The following is a 16,806-nucleotide window of genomic DNA, read 5'->3' as shown; positions in this document are numbered from 1 at the left end:
AGTGGCCCTGCACACAACTTGTCCCCATTTCACAGGACTCATGGGTCTTGCGGAGGAGCCAGGCTTCTCTCAGACCTCTCACCCGGGGTTTTCAGGGGAGTGGGCCTGAAACAGCCACGGTGTGTGGAGGGCTTTCCCTCGCCTGCATCTTTTATCTTGGTGTGACTGAGGACCCCAAAGTCGGCAAATGTGCCGTGTCTTTGTTTTTCCCACGGCTTGGGGCGGCAGCAGCTTGGCTGGAGGTGAGCAGTTGGCTTGAGGAAGCAGGGCACCACAGCAAGGCTTGTTTCCTTTTGACGTACATTGGGTCATCAGAAAAGTCATGACTTTCTTTCTATGCAAAATGTGTCATGACTTTTGCAACGACCCAATATGTTTGGGTCAGGATCTAGCAGAAACATCAGCCATTCAACGTTCTGTTTTTTAAAAGATGACGATTCTCTTCAAAGAGGAAGGAAGCTCAGGATGAGTCATGTTTTCTAGCTGGGAAATACTCAAGAGTTCTAAGCCAGGAACAGAGACCCTTGAGAGGGGAATCTGGCGTTCTCCGCCGTGGAGACATCACGATTAAACACAAGCATCCTCAGCGTAATTTCGCTTTTGCATTTCCCCTTATACTGCAGTGCAAACTGCTTTTATTCCTTCTGTGAGGAAGAATCATAATGGAGCCACTAGGTCTTTTAGCTGGAAGTATTTCACCCCAAATGAAAAGTTAATGCATTTTTTACAAGGATTACAATGCAGACTGCAACGTGCCCTTTCGGCAGGGGGTTCTGAAAAGTTTGGAAAAAGTGCTTCCCCCCCCCCTTTCCCTTTTGTATATAAAGGAGCAGATCCTTTCCCCATGAAGGTCACGGCAGAACTTCTTGCCAGCTTACAGAGATGCTGTTTATAAGCAGGCCCTAGGTGGGGAGCAGGACGCCCTACGTGGTTAGTGGCCTGAAGCTTAGAAAGCAAATTTAATCTGATTCCAACACCGTGATGTTTAAGGAAAGGGCAAGACTCAAAGTGACGGGAATGCCATCAAGGTTCAATAGCGCGCCATTCCCTCAGCAGCTAAAGACAAAATTAATTATTTTTAGGGGGTAGAAGCCCCTTTCATTTCGTAGTGACACCCACTGTTTCTCGGCTTGGGAGTAAGGAGGTGGGGGAGGGGCAAGATTTTACAAATTCATTTAACACAAACTGAAATCTCCTTTGTCGGCAATCTTCCAGCGCTGGGGTGGCCAGAACGTTAACTCCAAGGCTTGTGGGTTGTAGGTTGGTCTGTCTCCCTACTGCCCAGCGTGGCCACTGGGCAGCCCGAGCTGATGTCAGGAAATGCTGCCCATGCCCAGGCCAGCCGGCAGGGACCCCTCCAGGGGCAGGCAGAGACCCACGTGCATATGTATTCTCGAGTCTTAAATAGATTGTATATATGGAAATGTAAATGACCTGTAAAACAGCAGTCTCTATTCTTGATTATTCTATAGCAGTATATATTTGTTAAACATGCTTGTATACTCTTCATTAACCATTTTAATATTTTGTACAGATAAGTCGATTAAATATTTTATTCATGAAAGTGTTTCTGACTGGTCTCTAGAGAAGCACGTTTCTGCTTTTGTCATTCAGCCTTGCTGTGTTAATCTAGTCCCACTACCCAGCAGCGGGGAGCAGGGTTCACTCCTGCAGGCATTAGGAATGGCCGCCTTAAGAAGTGTGTGTGTGCAGAGGGAGCTACACGGTCCTTCCCTGAACACCCGGGCTCTCCAGTGTGGAGTGGGGAGGTTGGGGGCCTCAGGCACGGGGCCACTGCATCCTGGGGCTCTGAAAAATCAAGCCTGGGTTCAAGCGAAAAGAGGCCGAACTTGGTGGAAAACATGGTCTCTTTGGGAAATGAACATTCTCATTTGTAAAGTGTGACTGCACTGTCATCCCAAGCACAGTTGAACTGGAAAGGTTTTGTTTTTGTACACTTCAGGAGGTGGCAGGATCTATCTTGCTCTTACCCTAGAGGCTGGGCTTCCCAAGTCCCCAGGTGTAGGGTTCAACTGCGACAGCTTCCTCTGCAAGGCTGATTACATACCCCAGGGCAAGCAGTAAGCTCCTGCAGCAAGCTCAGCATGTCACTTTCACTAGGACTCTTGGGGATGAGTCTTTTTTTTTTTTTTTTTTTTTTTTTGCTATAGGGCACGTGCACTCGCCAGAAAGACAGAGAGAGACAAACAGAGAGAAAGTAAGAAATCACCCCCCAGGGGGGATGGTCACCCCGCAATCCCTTTTCCTCCATTCTCCTCTCGGGATTTTGGGCACGCACGCACACGCACCGGGCGTGAGTTTAAGCCATCAGGTCCGGGACTTGAACTGCGGTTAGTTACATGGGAGTTCAGCGACATAGCCATTATGCTCACTGCTGGTCCCTTGGGGATGAGTCTTTACCCCACGCTCAGCAACATGGCCATCTCTCCCAGACGGGGCAGGCAGGCCCAAACCCGCAGCACTCTACGGTGATCCCAGCTCTCACACCTACTTTTTCTACAGATGAAGGTGAAAGCTCTTTCCTCTGTTCCTTTAGCGCTTCTGGGACAGGGTCAGTGAGGTCAACCGCTGCGGGAAGATGACGGGGACTTGCACTCATTCACGACGTGCTTCCAGGATGACCTCTTTTGGGATGTGGTGTCTGCCCAAGGCACCAGCCCTTTTATTTATTTATTTATTTATTTATTTATTTAATTATTTCCTTCTCCTCCATTCTCCTTTCGGGATCTTGGGCACGCACGCACACGCGCCCGCCGTGAGTTTTAAGCCACCGGGTCCGGGACACGAACCGCGGTCGACTACGTGGGAGTCCAGCGACATAGCCATTACGCCAACTGCTGGTTCCCGGTACCAGCCTTTTTGTCGGGCACACATGTCCACTCGGAGTCCAACATCCGCGCAGTACAAGGGGACTTTAAAAAGTTTGTGGAAAAGGGAAATACAATGTGAATTTACTTTTTTTTTTTTTAAGAGATTTTTTTGCTCTAGGGCACATGTGGAGAGACAGAAAGAGAGGGAGAGAAAGTGAGAAATCACACCGCAGGGGGGATGACCACACAATTCCTTCTCCTTCATTCTCCTCTTGGGATTTTGGGCACACATGCACGTCTGGCTTGAGTTTCAAGCTTCCAGGTCCAGGACTTGAACTGCAGCCGGCCACGTGGGAATGCAGCAACATAACCATTACACCATCTGCTGGTCCTAACAATACCAGTTTCCTCTGACATCTGTGCGTCGAGTTTTCATAATACGCATTTTTCCATGAGCTTTTTGAGGATCATCTCGTATGTTAATGCAAGTTGTGGCTGTCATGTGAGTTCTTCTGTCTGGTGAAAGGTCAAGAAAGCCTGCTCTCTTTTAGTGCATTAATTTTATTACTACTAAATAAAAGTCTCTTTCACGAGGAGGAAAATCGCATTTCCTTCCAGCCAATTCACTAGGCAGGTACAATGAACGTATAACCTTGACGACTCTGCCCTTGGACAGCGTCAGTTCTGGTCATGCCCTGATCGTAACGGTGCTCGGGCAATGTTTCAGCTCTACCTGACCTACCCCAGCCTTCTGTGGTCAGAGGATTGCACATTCAGCAGAGAAGGGGTGTTTGCGGGAGAAAGAAGAGTCAGCAGTGGCATTTGAGATTTTACTATTTCTCAAACACTCAGAAGAGGAGTCTAAAAGGACCTGCAGTGACAGTTGCAAAGGAGGCCAAGTCTGATGTCTCTGCTTCCTCCCTGGTCCTAGGGTGTCCTGGGTCTGCCCTGACACCTGCTCTTTCCAGGCACGTCGAGGCTGAGGGGCCTCCCCTGCTCTCCGCCGAGGGTGGTGTTTGGTGTGGTATGGGTGCACTGTGCCCCATGACCTCACAGCCCTGCACCCATCTGATTGGAAGGAACAAGGATCTGGGAGAAACTTGTCCTCTGCGACGTGTCACCAGTGTGTAGCCGCTGACTGTAGGGCCGTGGGCGTCTGCTGAGTCCTAATCACGTGCAGGTGTGTGGCCCTTGCGTCGCCAGTGACCAGTAGGAGCAAGCCCAGATGTTCTGCAGAGCCTGAGGAGGGTGGATTTGCAGAGGCGGGATTCTAGTCCCTCTGTGAGGGAGGGAGACCCTGCAGGTGCACCCGCACCCCCTGGCTGTAATGGACGCCCAGTCACGAGGTCACATTCCCATCCCAGGGAAGAGGAATTTTCCCATCGACTTACCCAGCAAGGAAATCTGTCCCAGCGTGGGGAGGTCAGCACAGGCCCCTCTGCCAGAAAGCTGGAGGAATGCAGGACAAAATGAAAACGCTCCACCATCCCAGAGCAGTTAGTGCACTGTTGCTCTAATTCCCACTTGGGGTGCTGTGCAGGGTTAGTGCTCAACAAGTAATAAAGCACATATTTGGGAGTTACTAATACCCAAACCCCAGAGCCTGCCTGAGCAGAGGAGAATGGAAGTAACACTTGCAGCCAGAGCACAGAGCTGAATGGGCCGCAGGCGGGAGTAGGCTGGAGTGGGCTGGCCTCGTAGCCCAGGGCAGGAAGGGGGCAGCCCATACCCTGGAGTCTCTCGGTTGAGCACAGCCCGGGAAAGCACTTCAGGATGAAAGTGCAAGTATCCATGTCCGTCCGACACACCCAGGGCTGAGGATGAGGAGGCCCCACGAAGTGATGTCCTCATAGTAGTCTGACTGCCAGAATCTTATTTCTTGAGCTCTTGCTTCTTAGGTATAGTAGACACTTTTTTTTTTTTTTTTGCTATAGTTGCATGCATTGCCAGAGTGAGAGCACAAGAGAGCGAGCGAGAGTAAGAAATCAACCTCTAGGGAGGATGGCCACAGTGCAATCCTTTCCCTCCATTCTCTTCTCAGGATTTTGGGCATGCAGTCATCCACAGTCTGTGTTTTTCAAGTCCCTGGGTCTGGGACTTGAACCATGCAGTTGGCCATGTGGGAGTCAGTGCCTTAACCACCATGCCAACTGCTGGCCCTACAGTAGAAACTTTGATTAGCCTTGGTAACGCAATTTACAGGCTGCATCACTGGTCTGTAGGCCCTGAGGGTACAGAGATGACTAAGACACAAGTCCATCTCCTAGGACTCTTTCAGGTGCAGGAGTAGAACTGGTGGTGGGAGCCGGGAGGAGCAAGCTGGTATAGACAGTCTCGGAGTAACAGTACACGCTGCCGTAGAGACATGGCCAGGAGATGACAAAGGCTTGGTGGGTGGGAGGGACTGTTCTGGGAGGAGGAGCAGGTATTTTGGGCCACGTCTCTGGTAAGGATGGGCATTCTAGAACCAGAGCAGTGACTTCCTGGGTTTAAGAATACAGCATGCTAGGGACCAGCAGTTAGCGTAATGGCTATGTCGCTGGACTCCCACGTAGTCAACCGCGGTTTGAGTCCTGGACCTGGTGGTTTAAACTCACGCCGGGCGCGTGTGCGTGCGTGCCCAAGATCCCGAGAGGAGAATGGAGGAGAAGGGATTGCAGCGTGGCCATCCCCCCTGGGGGGTGATTTCCTGCTTTCTGTCTCTCTGTTTCTCTCTGCCTGGCAAGCGCATGCGCCCTATAGCAAAAACCTCTCCAAAAAAATAGAGTGCAGTGTGCTACAGGGGAGCCGAGGGGAAGTTTGTGTGGGTGCAGAGCATGGGGTGGCTGCGGCAGAGTTGCAGAGGTGCCACCCTGTGACTGCAGCCTCAGCGCTGACCCCTCCCTGTGCCTGGGCCTCCCTCCTCTGAACCCACAGCCAGATGCACTGTTTCCCTCTGGGAACCTGCTGCGGTGTTCATTCTTTTAAAACAACTCAATTGCGGCCTACTGTGTACTCTCACCAGTTGGCCCTTCATGTGCCCTCCTGTTCCAACCTCCACTTTTGCTAGCCTTGCCCACTGTGGCCTCCAGGAGGCAGCATGACACAGTGGAAAGAGAACGACGAGGTCATTCCTGCAGAGGACTCCCAGCTCTGCCACTCAGCAACTGTGAGAGCTTGAAGGAGGCACTCACCGTTGCACCTCAGTGGTACTCGGTAAAGTGGACAGAGCCACACTTGCACGGGATTGGGAGGCCTATGTGAGACACTGAAAATGACACTTGAAAGCATCTACATTCTTTTTTTTTCTTTAAGAATTATTTTTATTTAACTTTATTTATTTATTTTAATTTGGTCAGAGAGGGACAGAGAAAGAGAGAGAGAGAGAGAGAGAGAGAGAGGGAGAGAGAGAGAACCGCCAGGTCTGGGACTCAAACTGTGATCGGTCATGTGGGAGTCCGGCACCCTCAACCACCACGCCACCTGCCGACCCTGAAACCATCCATATCTACCTGTCCTCCTGGGACAGCCACCTCCTCTTCTCTTCCAGGATCTTCCTCAAAGAGACTGAGATATCATGGGACCACCCACTGCACTGAAGAGGAAGGCCACGGAAGGAAACACAGGTTTGCTACACTTTTCCTATAGGTACCCTTAGCACCTACCTACCCCATAGCAAAGCAAGGTGCAAAATGCTACATGCATGACCTCATTTTATCCCCAGTAAAAACAAACAAAAAAGAATGCTTCCCAAGTCCGAAAAACTGAGGTAAAAACTGAGGTAAATACTGAGGTAAAAACTGAGGTAAACCCAGTTTCATGGATATAAGCAGCAGGGGCTTAGGAAAGTGAAGTCTTAGGTATCACAAACCTAATAAATGGTAGGTCTGGGATTTGAACTCGGGTCTCCATTTACTGCCTAGAAGAAACTTACTTTCTGGAAAAGAAACAATGTGAGACAGATGCAGGAGACCATGGTGGTTCAAAAAATATTATTTTTGGGGCCGGCAGGTGGCATGGTGGTTAAGGTGCTGGACTCCCACATGACCAACAGGGGTTCAAGTCCTGGACCTGGCAGCTTTCTCACTTTCCCTCTCTCTCTCTCTCTCTCTTGCTCTGTCCCTCTCTGGTCCAATTAAAATAAATAAATAAATATATTTTTATAAATTCGACAACCATCTTAAACTTTGAACAAAGTTGCAAGTACATAGAATATTATTTCCCCCTGACACATGTGAGAGAAACTTAACACAGTGCTCCATTGTCCTGATACTTAGGAGAGTATCTGGTAAAAATAAAGACATTTTCCTACTTCTCCCCTGAAACTGGAAAATTAACATCATCTTACTTCCAGCATAATCTCTGACACCATCCAAGTTGTGCAAATTATGCCAACAGTACTTTTGTAACAAAAAGTTCCAATTCAGAGTCAGGTGTTGTGTTAAGCTGTCATGTCTCTCTAGCCTTATTTAATCTGCAATTTTTTTAAAAAAAAGAATTATTATATTTAACTTTATTTATTTATTTATTTAAATTTGACCAGAGAGGGACAGAGCAAGAGAGAGAGAGAGAGAGAGAGAGAGAGAGAGAGAGAGAGAGAGAGAGAGAAAGTGAGAAAGCAAGCCATCAGGTTCAGGATTTGAACTGCAGCCAGCCATGTGGGAGTCCATCGCCCTTAACCACCATGACAGCTGCTGGCCCCAATATTTTTGTTTTAATATCATGTAGGACAAAGGAAAATCAAGCCTTCCCAGGTCTCTGGCTCTCCAAGGAATGAGCGAGAAGCAGGTGGCAAATGGGCTCTGGGAGCCCTGGACATCAGGCCACGTGAGCCACAGGGGCTGCCTCGGAGGCTCTCGTGGTCCAGAGCCTACTCGGAACCACCTGGGTGCCGACTCTGGCTTATTCTCTCACTCAGCACTAGAAAAACTAGGAAGCCAAATCACTGGCCAAGACCATCCATGGGGTCGACTGCGACATACAAGCAGAACTGCCTTTGGAAAACAATTTCCTCCACTGTTGGTCAATTTTAGCCTTCTATTTCATTCCTAATGAATAAAATGAACTTACATCTCCTGAAATCTGCTTCTTCCCTCCCTTAAAGCAACAAGAATGTGACTTTTTTTACTCTTAGGCAGACTTCGGCTTCAGCCTAACTCCGGAGGACTGCTCGCACTGTGCCCAATCTCCTCTAATACACAGCTCAGCCAGACAAGGTCCTAAGTGTGGGTAAACATTTATTTCAAAAATGTGCTTGGTATTCAGATAATAAACAGGAATTAAGAGCCAGCATCTCTTTTGAGTTCTAAAAACCTGAAATTAGACACAATTTTGTGCAAGCAGACTTTGGAAATACAAAGTAATGTAAAATAACAGCTGAAGGAAAAACCGTGAATGATACTCTCCCCCAGCAGGTACGAGTTATCTGGAACTTGTTACCTGCTATGAGTTAGCGCCTGTATGCCAGGCATTCTGAACCATGATTTCTAGCAGATTTCCCCATGCAGGTGCCCATAAGGACTTTGCGGGCAGCCCTGGGTCCCCGGCTCTCCCCCTTGGGCTAACAGCAGCCCTTGTCTGGAGCTTGGCTGTTCCCCTATGAGAGGTCATGGCTCTGATGTGGAAGCCATGCGAAAGGACAATAACTCACCAAACCCTCACCACTGGGTGGGGAGCAGAGCTGAGCTGAACCTTTCATCAAGGGGCTTTTGGTTTTGAGACGAAGGACAACATCTCATTGTCTTGAAGGAATGATAATGCCATGAGGGATTTCCTCTAGGAGAAAACGGAATGTCTCTGATCAATCATCAACCATCACCACAATCAATGGGATTTATTGGCTCCTGAGGTCTCCGGATTAGTCAGTTTAGGGAAAGCAGCAGGACTGTTAGCCCACACTAGTCCAGAGAACAAGTTCCTTCTCTCCCAGACCTCAGTGAAGGTGAAGTCATATAACTTAATGGCTTGCTTTGTTTCATTTGTAATTATTTCCAACAAAGTTAATGCAGAAATGGAGAGCTAATTGATGGAACCAATTTAAAATACGCTTTCAGAAATTACTACTTAGAAAATTTACAGAAGAAAAGAATCATGACGTAGCAAAGGATTCGATCCTCAATCGCTGGCACAGTGCTTGTCTTTGTAGCATTTTATCGCAGTAAATCACACAAGGAGCAAGTGCACACAGGCCTACCCGGGCATGATTTGGACGGCCCAGTCCTGCCCATCCAGGCCCTGGAGAAGAGGACCCTGCTGCTGTCCTGTGGCAGGAGGCATCATTGGGATCTTCATCTGGCCACAATGATGTCTGGTGAATTTGTTCTTTGTCTAACGCACTTAGGTCAGGAAGCCACAGGGATGACCTCAGTCAAGAGCCATGCAAGGTCCATCTGGGCTGATCTTCATCTCTGTCATTAGCGGAGGCCCAGGCTGATGCTCCCATGCCCCACTCGTTGCTTCCTGCTGCTGGAATGTGAGTGTATCCTTGTCATGATCTCATATGTTTTGTATGTTTAACTATGCCCCTTAACCGTCACTGACCTCCATCCAGTTTCTAGTTGGTATTTCATAATTTCTTTCAGGAGAACCTATTCTTCAGTGTAACTCAAGTTTATATTGCTTTTGTCTGCAAGGATTCTGTCTACCAAAGTAAACCATTTGGTGCTTTTGGGTAGCTTCTACAAACAAGAGACCTTGCATAGGTCACTGTGTTCCCTGAGGACTTATTAACCTATAGAATAATTGACCACCTGTGTTTACTTCAGCCTACAGCCCTGCAGCTGGGGACTGGTAGTCTTTAAGGTAAGAGCTTCTCTCTCTCTCTCTCTTTTTTTTTTGCACCCAAATTAAACATTTACCTACTAAGTGTAACACCTACTGCCTCAGTGTGTGGCTGGACTTGCCTGTTCCCTGTTAGTACTTATATTTTGGATAGGTCTTCCTTGAGCCAGTCAGCAACCATCTCAGCCACTTCCTGGCTACAAGACAAGACAAAAGCATGAGGTAATTTCTTCTCACAGAGTCGAATATCTCCTTCTGGAAAATCTTTCTTGATGTCTTCGTAGTACTCTTTTGGACACCAAGGATCCACAGAACCATAGTAAAATGTAAGCTAGAAGACAAAATAAAACACTTTTTAGGAATCGTTCCCCACCCCACATGGGCATGACGGCAGCTCTCTCCAGGCAGCAGGCCTCACTGAAGACCACTAAAAGAATTTGCTTGATGGAAGGAAACCCATGGAGGGTGACAGATCACCTGTAAGCGGCCAAAAGGACTCAGCAGCAGAGCTGTGTGTACTGAGTTTGGGGCACTGGAGAGAAGGCAGGTGGAGGGTGAGGCAGTCACTAAGACCCAGCGCTGAGTGGCTGTGATCACTGACACACTGTCGTTTTCATATGGCCACACGTAGGCACATGGGACATATCTGTTGAATGAATGTGTAGATAAATCAGGTAGACTCAGACTTTTCAATATAGCTGACACCATGTTTTTGGTATCCCAGGAGACTTGATGACCTTTCTAAGAAAAGGCTCCGTGTGGCAGGATGGTATGCTGATTCAGTGGGGATGTGTTCTGACCATACGCCGGGTGATGGTGATGGTGACAGCACGCAGGCTGAATGGAGACAGAGCCTCCTTTGAGACACTACTAGGAACCTCACCGGGTTATCTACCTGTACCTGCATATGATATAGTGGGTTACTGGAAAAGCAATGAAGCACTTTTGCACAGAAAAACATAGAAAAATACACATGACTTGCCTGACGAGCCACTAGATACAGATATCATCGATGGATAGACATTTACTTATTTCACATCTATCTCTAGGCTACTTTGCTTCACTGAAAAACTGCTACGTTCTTCTTTATTTCTAACGTGAAAGTGAAATCTTATATTCAGAAGAGTACATGGGGTAATTTTGACAAAAAATAACTAAATTTTAACAACCACAGGACATCTGTTATCACTGGCTCCAGCTGTTAACTGGCCAGCGATGGTCACTTACAGCTCCCATAATAGGCCAAATTTGCTCACTCACGCGTAGTCACTCAGTCATCAGTCTGTTCAGCCAGTACTTACTGAGCATGTACTCCATAGCAAGAACCTGGGAAGCCGATAATAAGATGCAGTCTTGGGGGAGAGGAGACAAGAGACCCCATGTACAAAAGACGATGTGAGAACCCCGAGGCGGGGCAGCTGGTGGGAAGCAGGAAAGGCTGCCCAGAGAGTTGGTGCCTGAGTTGTTCTCCCAGCTGGGGAGCACACTGCGGGGAGCAGTCCAGCAAAGTTAAAGGCATAAAGGGCATGGCATGTTTGGGGAACTGGACGTGATTCCAAATGGCTAGAATACAGGGGCGCAGGAGCTAAGACTGGAGAGGCAGAGGGAGCGAGTCAGGCACAGCGCCCGTGCGTGCGAGGAAGGGCACACTCTATTCTCCAGTTCACGGGGCCAATGAAAGACTTTCCAGTGAAGCGGCGTGATTAGTCCGTATGTGAGGAAAGTGACTCTGGCTACCATGGGAAGACAAACTGGTGGGGAACAAGTGGCAGAAGAGCAGGGTATGGGAAGTAGGTGCTATTGCCCACTGGACAGTCTTACTCCATCAGCCATTACACCCATGATCTGGATATGGGGCAGCAGAGACTGCGCTTAGAGAACACTGGGCTTGGGGCCGGCAGGTGGCGTGGTGGTTGGGACGCTGGACTCCCACATAGTTGACCACAGTTCAAGTCCTGGACCTGGGGGCTTGTTTTCTCACTTTCTCTCTTTCTCTGTCTCTCTCTAATCAAACTGGAAAATAATAATAATACCAAATAAAGTTAAATAAGATCATTCTTTAAAAATACCCCACTGGGCTTTACTATAGCAACATTATAACTTACCCAATATTTAAAGAGATGGTTAGTTAAAAAACACTTTAAAGAAGTAGTATCTAAATATTTAATGTAGTACTCTGGAGAGTGAATTACTAACAACTAAGCCTTGAGTGGCAGACTTAACCTGAATAACTTCACAGAGATTTTTCTGGTTGTCACTGGGGGTTCCAGTTTTGAGTGCCGCAGAGCTCCTGTGGCTTACAGATTTATCACTTAATTTATTCTTCCTATTCTCCCATTTTGGTTCATTCCAACGATTTCTGGGTACTTCAAAGCCACTGAAATGAAAACTCACTTTGCCATGGCTCTTCTCAAAGTCTTTCTTTTGTTTCCTGAATAATGGGAGAGGCCAGGAGTTCCCCAGTTCTTCCTCCTGATCTTAGCTCTTTCTTTTTTTTTCAAAAAAAGAATTATTTATTTAATTCCATTTTGTTATTATTATTATTTTTTAATTTGATGAGACAGATAGAGAGAGAGAAAGGGAAAATGAGAAAGCAAGCCACCCGACCCGGGACTCGAACCGCAGTCAGCCATGTGGGAATCAGGTGCTCTTAACCACCACGTTACCTGCCGGCCCTTTAGCTCTTTTTAAAGCTCTAAAATGCTGCGACCTCATGACCACAGGTGACTACTCCAGCCAGGCATGGAAACATTATTTCCCGGGATCTCTCTGCAACTACCCTACTACAGTGTCCTCCTGGAACACTGCTGAGAGTACATACCACTTAGAAGTATTACATACCAGTAACTTCAGGTTCCGTCTAAACTACTCCCTACGCTCACCACCAGGAATCTTTTAAATTACACTCAGGAAGTAGCACAGGGAACAGTCACTAGACACAGAGCTCAGTACGTCCTCAGAGCATGAGACAGCCTGGGGAGATCAGGTAATCCAGACTTGGGTGTGTGCCTATCAGGTCATCTCTCTGCTCCAGTGCACTTCTGCCTGAAGCTATCTGGACACTGAGAAAGCCACCCTGGGAGCCTCACCCCAGTATCAGTATAGGGGTGAATTCTTAGGAAAACTATGCTATGGAAGAGTCAGCTAGAGGGAAAGCAAGGCAGAACAGATCTGCCCTGATAAAGTCTCCCTGGGGGCTGGGTGGCAGTGCAATGGTCAAATGGGATACTCTGCAATGCGGACCCACAGTAGGTTACTGGGCCAGCTCTGGAGACCTCCCTGACTACACTGGGGCACAAATGTGCCCATTAGCTGGGCTGGCTGGGGGTGGGTGGAGGTAGATCACAGTTCCAGAATCCTCTTAGGGAGGGGCCGCTGGCAGGTGGCTCAGTGACTGAGGCACTGGAATCCTTCATGGCCAACCATGGTTTGAGTTCTGGACCTGGCAGCTTGCTTTCTCACTTTCCCTCTTTCTCTGTCTCTCTCTGGTCAAAGTAAAAGGAATAAATAATTCTTTAAAAAAAAAAATCTGTCGAGGAGGCTCTCTCTCTCTCTCTCATGCTCACAGAATAAATAAGCATTGAAAAAAAGGAGTCCTGGGGCTGGCATGTGGTGTGGTGGTTTAGGTGCTATTGCCCACTGGACAGTCTTACTCCATCAGCCATTACACCCATGATCTGGATATGGGGCAGCAGAGACTGCGCTTAGAGAACACTGGGCTTGGGGCCGGCAGGTGGCGTGGTGGTTGGGACGCTGGACTCCCACATAGTTGACCACAGTTCAAGTCCTGGACCTGGGGGCTTGTTTTCTCACTTTCTCTCTTTCTCTGTCTCTCTCTAATCAAACTGGAAAATAATAATAATACCAAATAAAGTTAAATAAGATCATTCTTTAAAAATACCCCACTGGGCTTTACTATAGCAACATTATAACTTACCCAATATTTAAAGAGATGGTTAGTTAAAAAACACTTTAAAGAAGTAGTATCTAAATATTTAATGTAGTACTCTGGAGAGTGAATTACTAACAACTAAGCCTTGAGTGGCAGACTTAACCTGAATAACTTCACAGAGATTTTTCTGGTTGTCACTGGGGGTTCCAGTTTTGAGTGCCGCAGAGCTCCTGTGGCTTACAGATTTCTCAATTAATTTATTCTTCCTATTCTCCCATTTTGGTTCATTCCAACGATTTCTGGGTACTTCAAAGCCACTGAAATGAAAACTCACTTTGCCATGGCTCTTCTCAAAGTCTTTCTTTTGTTTCCTGAATAATGGGAGAGGCCAGGAGTTCCCCAGTTCTTCCTCCTGATCTTAGCTCTTTCTTTTTTTTTCAAAAAAAGAATTATTTATTTAATTCCATTTTGTTATTATTATTATTTTTTAATTTGATGAGACAGATAGAGAGAGAGAAAGGGAAAATGAGAAAGCAAGCCACCCGACCCGGGACTCGAACCGCAGTCAGCCATGTGGGAATCCAGTGCTCTTAACCACCACGTTACCTGCCGGCCCTTTAGCTCTTTTTAAAGCTCTAAAATGCTGCGACCTCATGACCACAGGTGACTACTCCAGCCAGGCATGGAAACATTATTTCCCGGGATCTCTCTGCAACTACCCTACTACAGTGTCCTCCTGGAACACTGCTGAGAGTACATACCACTTAGAAGTATTACATACCAGTAACTTCAGGTTCCGTCTAAACTACTCCCTACGCTCACCACCAGGAATCTTTTAAATTACACTCAGGAAGTAGCACAGGGAACAGTCACTAGACACAGAGCTCAGTACGTCCTCAGAGCATGAGACAGCCTGGGGAGATCAGGTAATCCAGACTTGGGTGTGTGCCTATCAGGTCATCTCTCTGCTCCAGTGCACTTCTGCCTGAAGCTATCTGGACACTGAGAAAGCCACCCTGGGAGCCTCACCCCAGTATCAGTATAGGGGTGAATTCTTAGGAAAACTATGCTATGGAAGAGTCAGCTAGAGGGAAAGCAAGGCAGAACAGATCTGCCCTGATAAAGTCTCCCTGGGGGCTGGGTGGCAGTGCAATGGTCAAATGGGATACTCTGCAATGCGGACCCACAGTAGGTTACTGGGCCAGCTCTGGAGACCTCCCTGACTACACTGGGGCACAAATGTGCCCATTAGCTGGGCTGGCTGGGGGTGGGTGGAGGTAGATCACAGTTCCAGAATCCTCTTAGGGAGGGGCCGCTGGCAGGTGGCTCAGTGACTGAGGCACTGGAATCCTTCATGGCCAACCATGGTTTGAGTTCTGGACCTGGCAGCTTGCTTTCTCACTTTCCCTCTTTCTCTGTCTCTCTCTGGTCAAAGTAAAAGGAATAAATAATTCTTTAAAAAAAAAAAATCTGTCGAGGAGGCTCTCTCTCTCTCTCATGCTCACAGAATAAATAAGCATTGAAAAAAAGGAGTCCTGGGGCTGGCATGTGGTGTGGTGGTTAAGGTGCTGGACTCCCATATGGCTAATTGTGGTTCAAGCCCTGGAAGCTTGCTTTCTCACTTTCCCTCTCTCTTTTTCTCTGCTTGGATTAAAAAAATAATAATGAAAAAAAAAAAAGAGTCCCCCTGACAGGATGAACATCACCATATGCACCCACTGTTGTTTTCTGCCTGACATTTCAGGGACTATTTCTAGGAGGAGCTTAGTATTTCCTTTCCAGTGAGGCAATTATAACTTGGATACGTCCAGTGAGAAGTCCATCTTACAGAGCTTCAGCACCAGGGGGAGCTGCCCTTTCTCTTACACAGGAAGGAGATAGTGAGGACAATAATCAACATGGTGGGTGACACCTACCTTTAGCCACCAAAGGACAGGTCATGGCCAAGTCCTCATGGGACACACACAGCCCAGGCATGTACCGGGATCCTCAACAAAAAGCGGTGTTGGTGTTCAAGACAGCCTAACAGAGAGGATTCCTGATTTCCTGTGTGTTCATCTCATTTCACTTCTGATTCTCCCTGATTGGTCACTATGTAGAGTGAGCTCCATTTGGGTTAAGTCTTTAACTGATAGTAGAATCAGTTTCAAAAACTTTTATTTTGTTTTAAAAGTTCTTCTTCAGGCTAGATTCACTAAAGGGCTCTCTGTGAAAATTTTGGCTTACAAAGAAAACACATGGTTATCTAAAGCCTTTATGTACCCTGGCTTGAGATATTTCCTGTTTCCTACAGATTCTAAATCACAGGCAATAGATCTGACCAGAGGACTCTGCACCTGTAACCCTAAACAGAAAAATGAAAAAGTATGGGGTGTGTAGGGTTGGGGGAGAAGGGGAGGACAGGTGAAGTGGAAAGGAAGAGAAGTAACTGGACTCCACAACGCAGTGGTTAGGAGTGCATACTAGCATAGTGGTATATAAAAATGACTTGCAGTAAACAATAACGAATGCATGGAGACTGAGAAGAGTGTTCCAGGCTCTGTGCTAAGCACTTCCTCCACGGTATTTCAACACCACGGTATGTCCTTACAACAATACTCTGACAAAGGTGTTTGGTTCCTACTTTATAGAAAAAGCAACAGATTCACTTGTTTAAATTCAACCGGTGAGTGAGCTGTAAAGCTCGGGTTATGATCCAGAGACAACATTCTTAACTGACACCTTTTACTACTACGTATTTATAATTTGTAGTGAACTGACCCTTGTTATGAAAACTCAAAACTCAAAACTGGGAGGTCTTACATTGGATGTGAAAACTAAGAAGAGTGTGATGTTTCTCAAAAGGAACAAACCCGACTACTTTTATTTAAAGCGTTATGGAAGTCTGTGTACTTCTTCTGAGGTGCTGTGTCTCATTGGGTGATAAATGCTATATAAATACTGGCATTGTTAATTAAGAATCTCAGGCTATCAGCAGGATGTTTATATTCAAAGATTTAGAAGAAAATAAATTATTTCCTGCAGTTTACTTCTTCTTTGCCCTTGTTCTGATACTTATGAGAGTTGATAAGAAGCACACATTGGGAACCAGCACTTAGCGTAATGGCTATGTCGCTGGACTCCCATGTAGTCGACCACGGTTCGTGTCCCAGACCCAGTGGCTTAAAACTCACGCCAGGCGTGTGTGCATGCGTGCCCAAGATCCTGAGAGGAGAATGGAGGAGAAGGGATTGCGGCGTGGCCATCCCCCCTGGGGGTGATTTCTCTCTTTCTATCTCTATGTCTCTCTCTGTCTGTCTGTCGAGTGCATGCGCCCTATAGCGA

General features: G+C 47.2%; 1 protein-coding gene and 1 long non-coding RNA gene across 4 annotated transcripts in view; both read right to left on the bottom strand.

The window, feature by feature from the left end:
- Positions 1 to 3,165: 3,165 nt before the first annotated feature.
- LOC106733783 (uncharacterized) lies at positions 3,166 to 6,407 on the bottom strand. Its single transcript, XR_001369680.2, has 3 exons — positions 6,323 to 6,407; positions 4,223 to 4,280; positions 3,166 to 4,070 (listed from the first exon to the last, which is right to left on the bottom strand). It is a non-coding gene; the product is annotated as an uncharacterized LOC106733783 (long non-coding RNA).
- A 1,623-nt stretch (positions 6,408 to 8,030) lies between these two features.
- The window catches only part of LDAH (lipid droplet associated hydrolase), a 115,345-nt gene continuing 106,569 nt past the window's right edge, over positions 8,031 to 16,806 (bottom strand). For all 3 annotated transcript variants that reach the window (XM_006167660.3, XM_006167661.3, XM_006167662.3), the window contains one exon: positions 8,031 to 9,921. In XM_006167660.3, coding sequence (XP_006167722.1) covers positions 9,730 to 9,921 — 192 coding nt within the window. In that variant the 3' untranslated portion in view covers positions 8,031 to 9,729. The remainder of the gene's footprint in view (positions 9,922 to 16,806) is intronic.

This window comes from Tupaia chinensis, unplaced genomic scaffold, assembly GCF_000334495.1.
Source record: "Tupaia chinensis unplaced genomic scaffold, TupChi_1.0 Scaffold144952_1, whole genome shotgun sequence".
In the NCBI taxonomy this organism is placed as follows: Eukaryota; Metazoa; Chordata; class Mammalia; order Scandentia; family Tupaiidae; genus Tupaia; species Tupaia belangeri.
The sequence above is the reverse complement of the archived record's forward strand: the minus strand, read 5'-3'. Positions and strand labels throughout refer to the sequence as shown.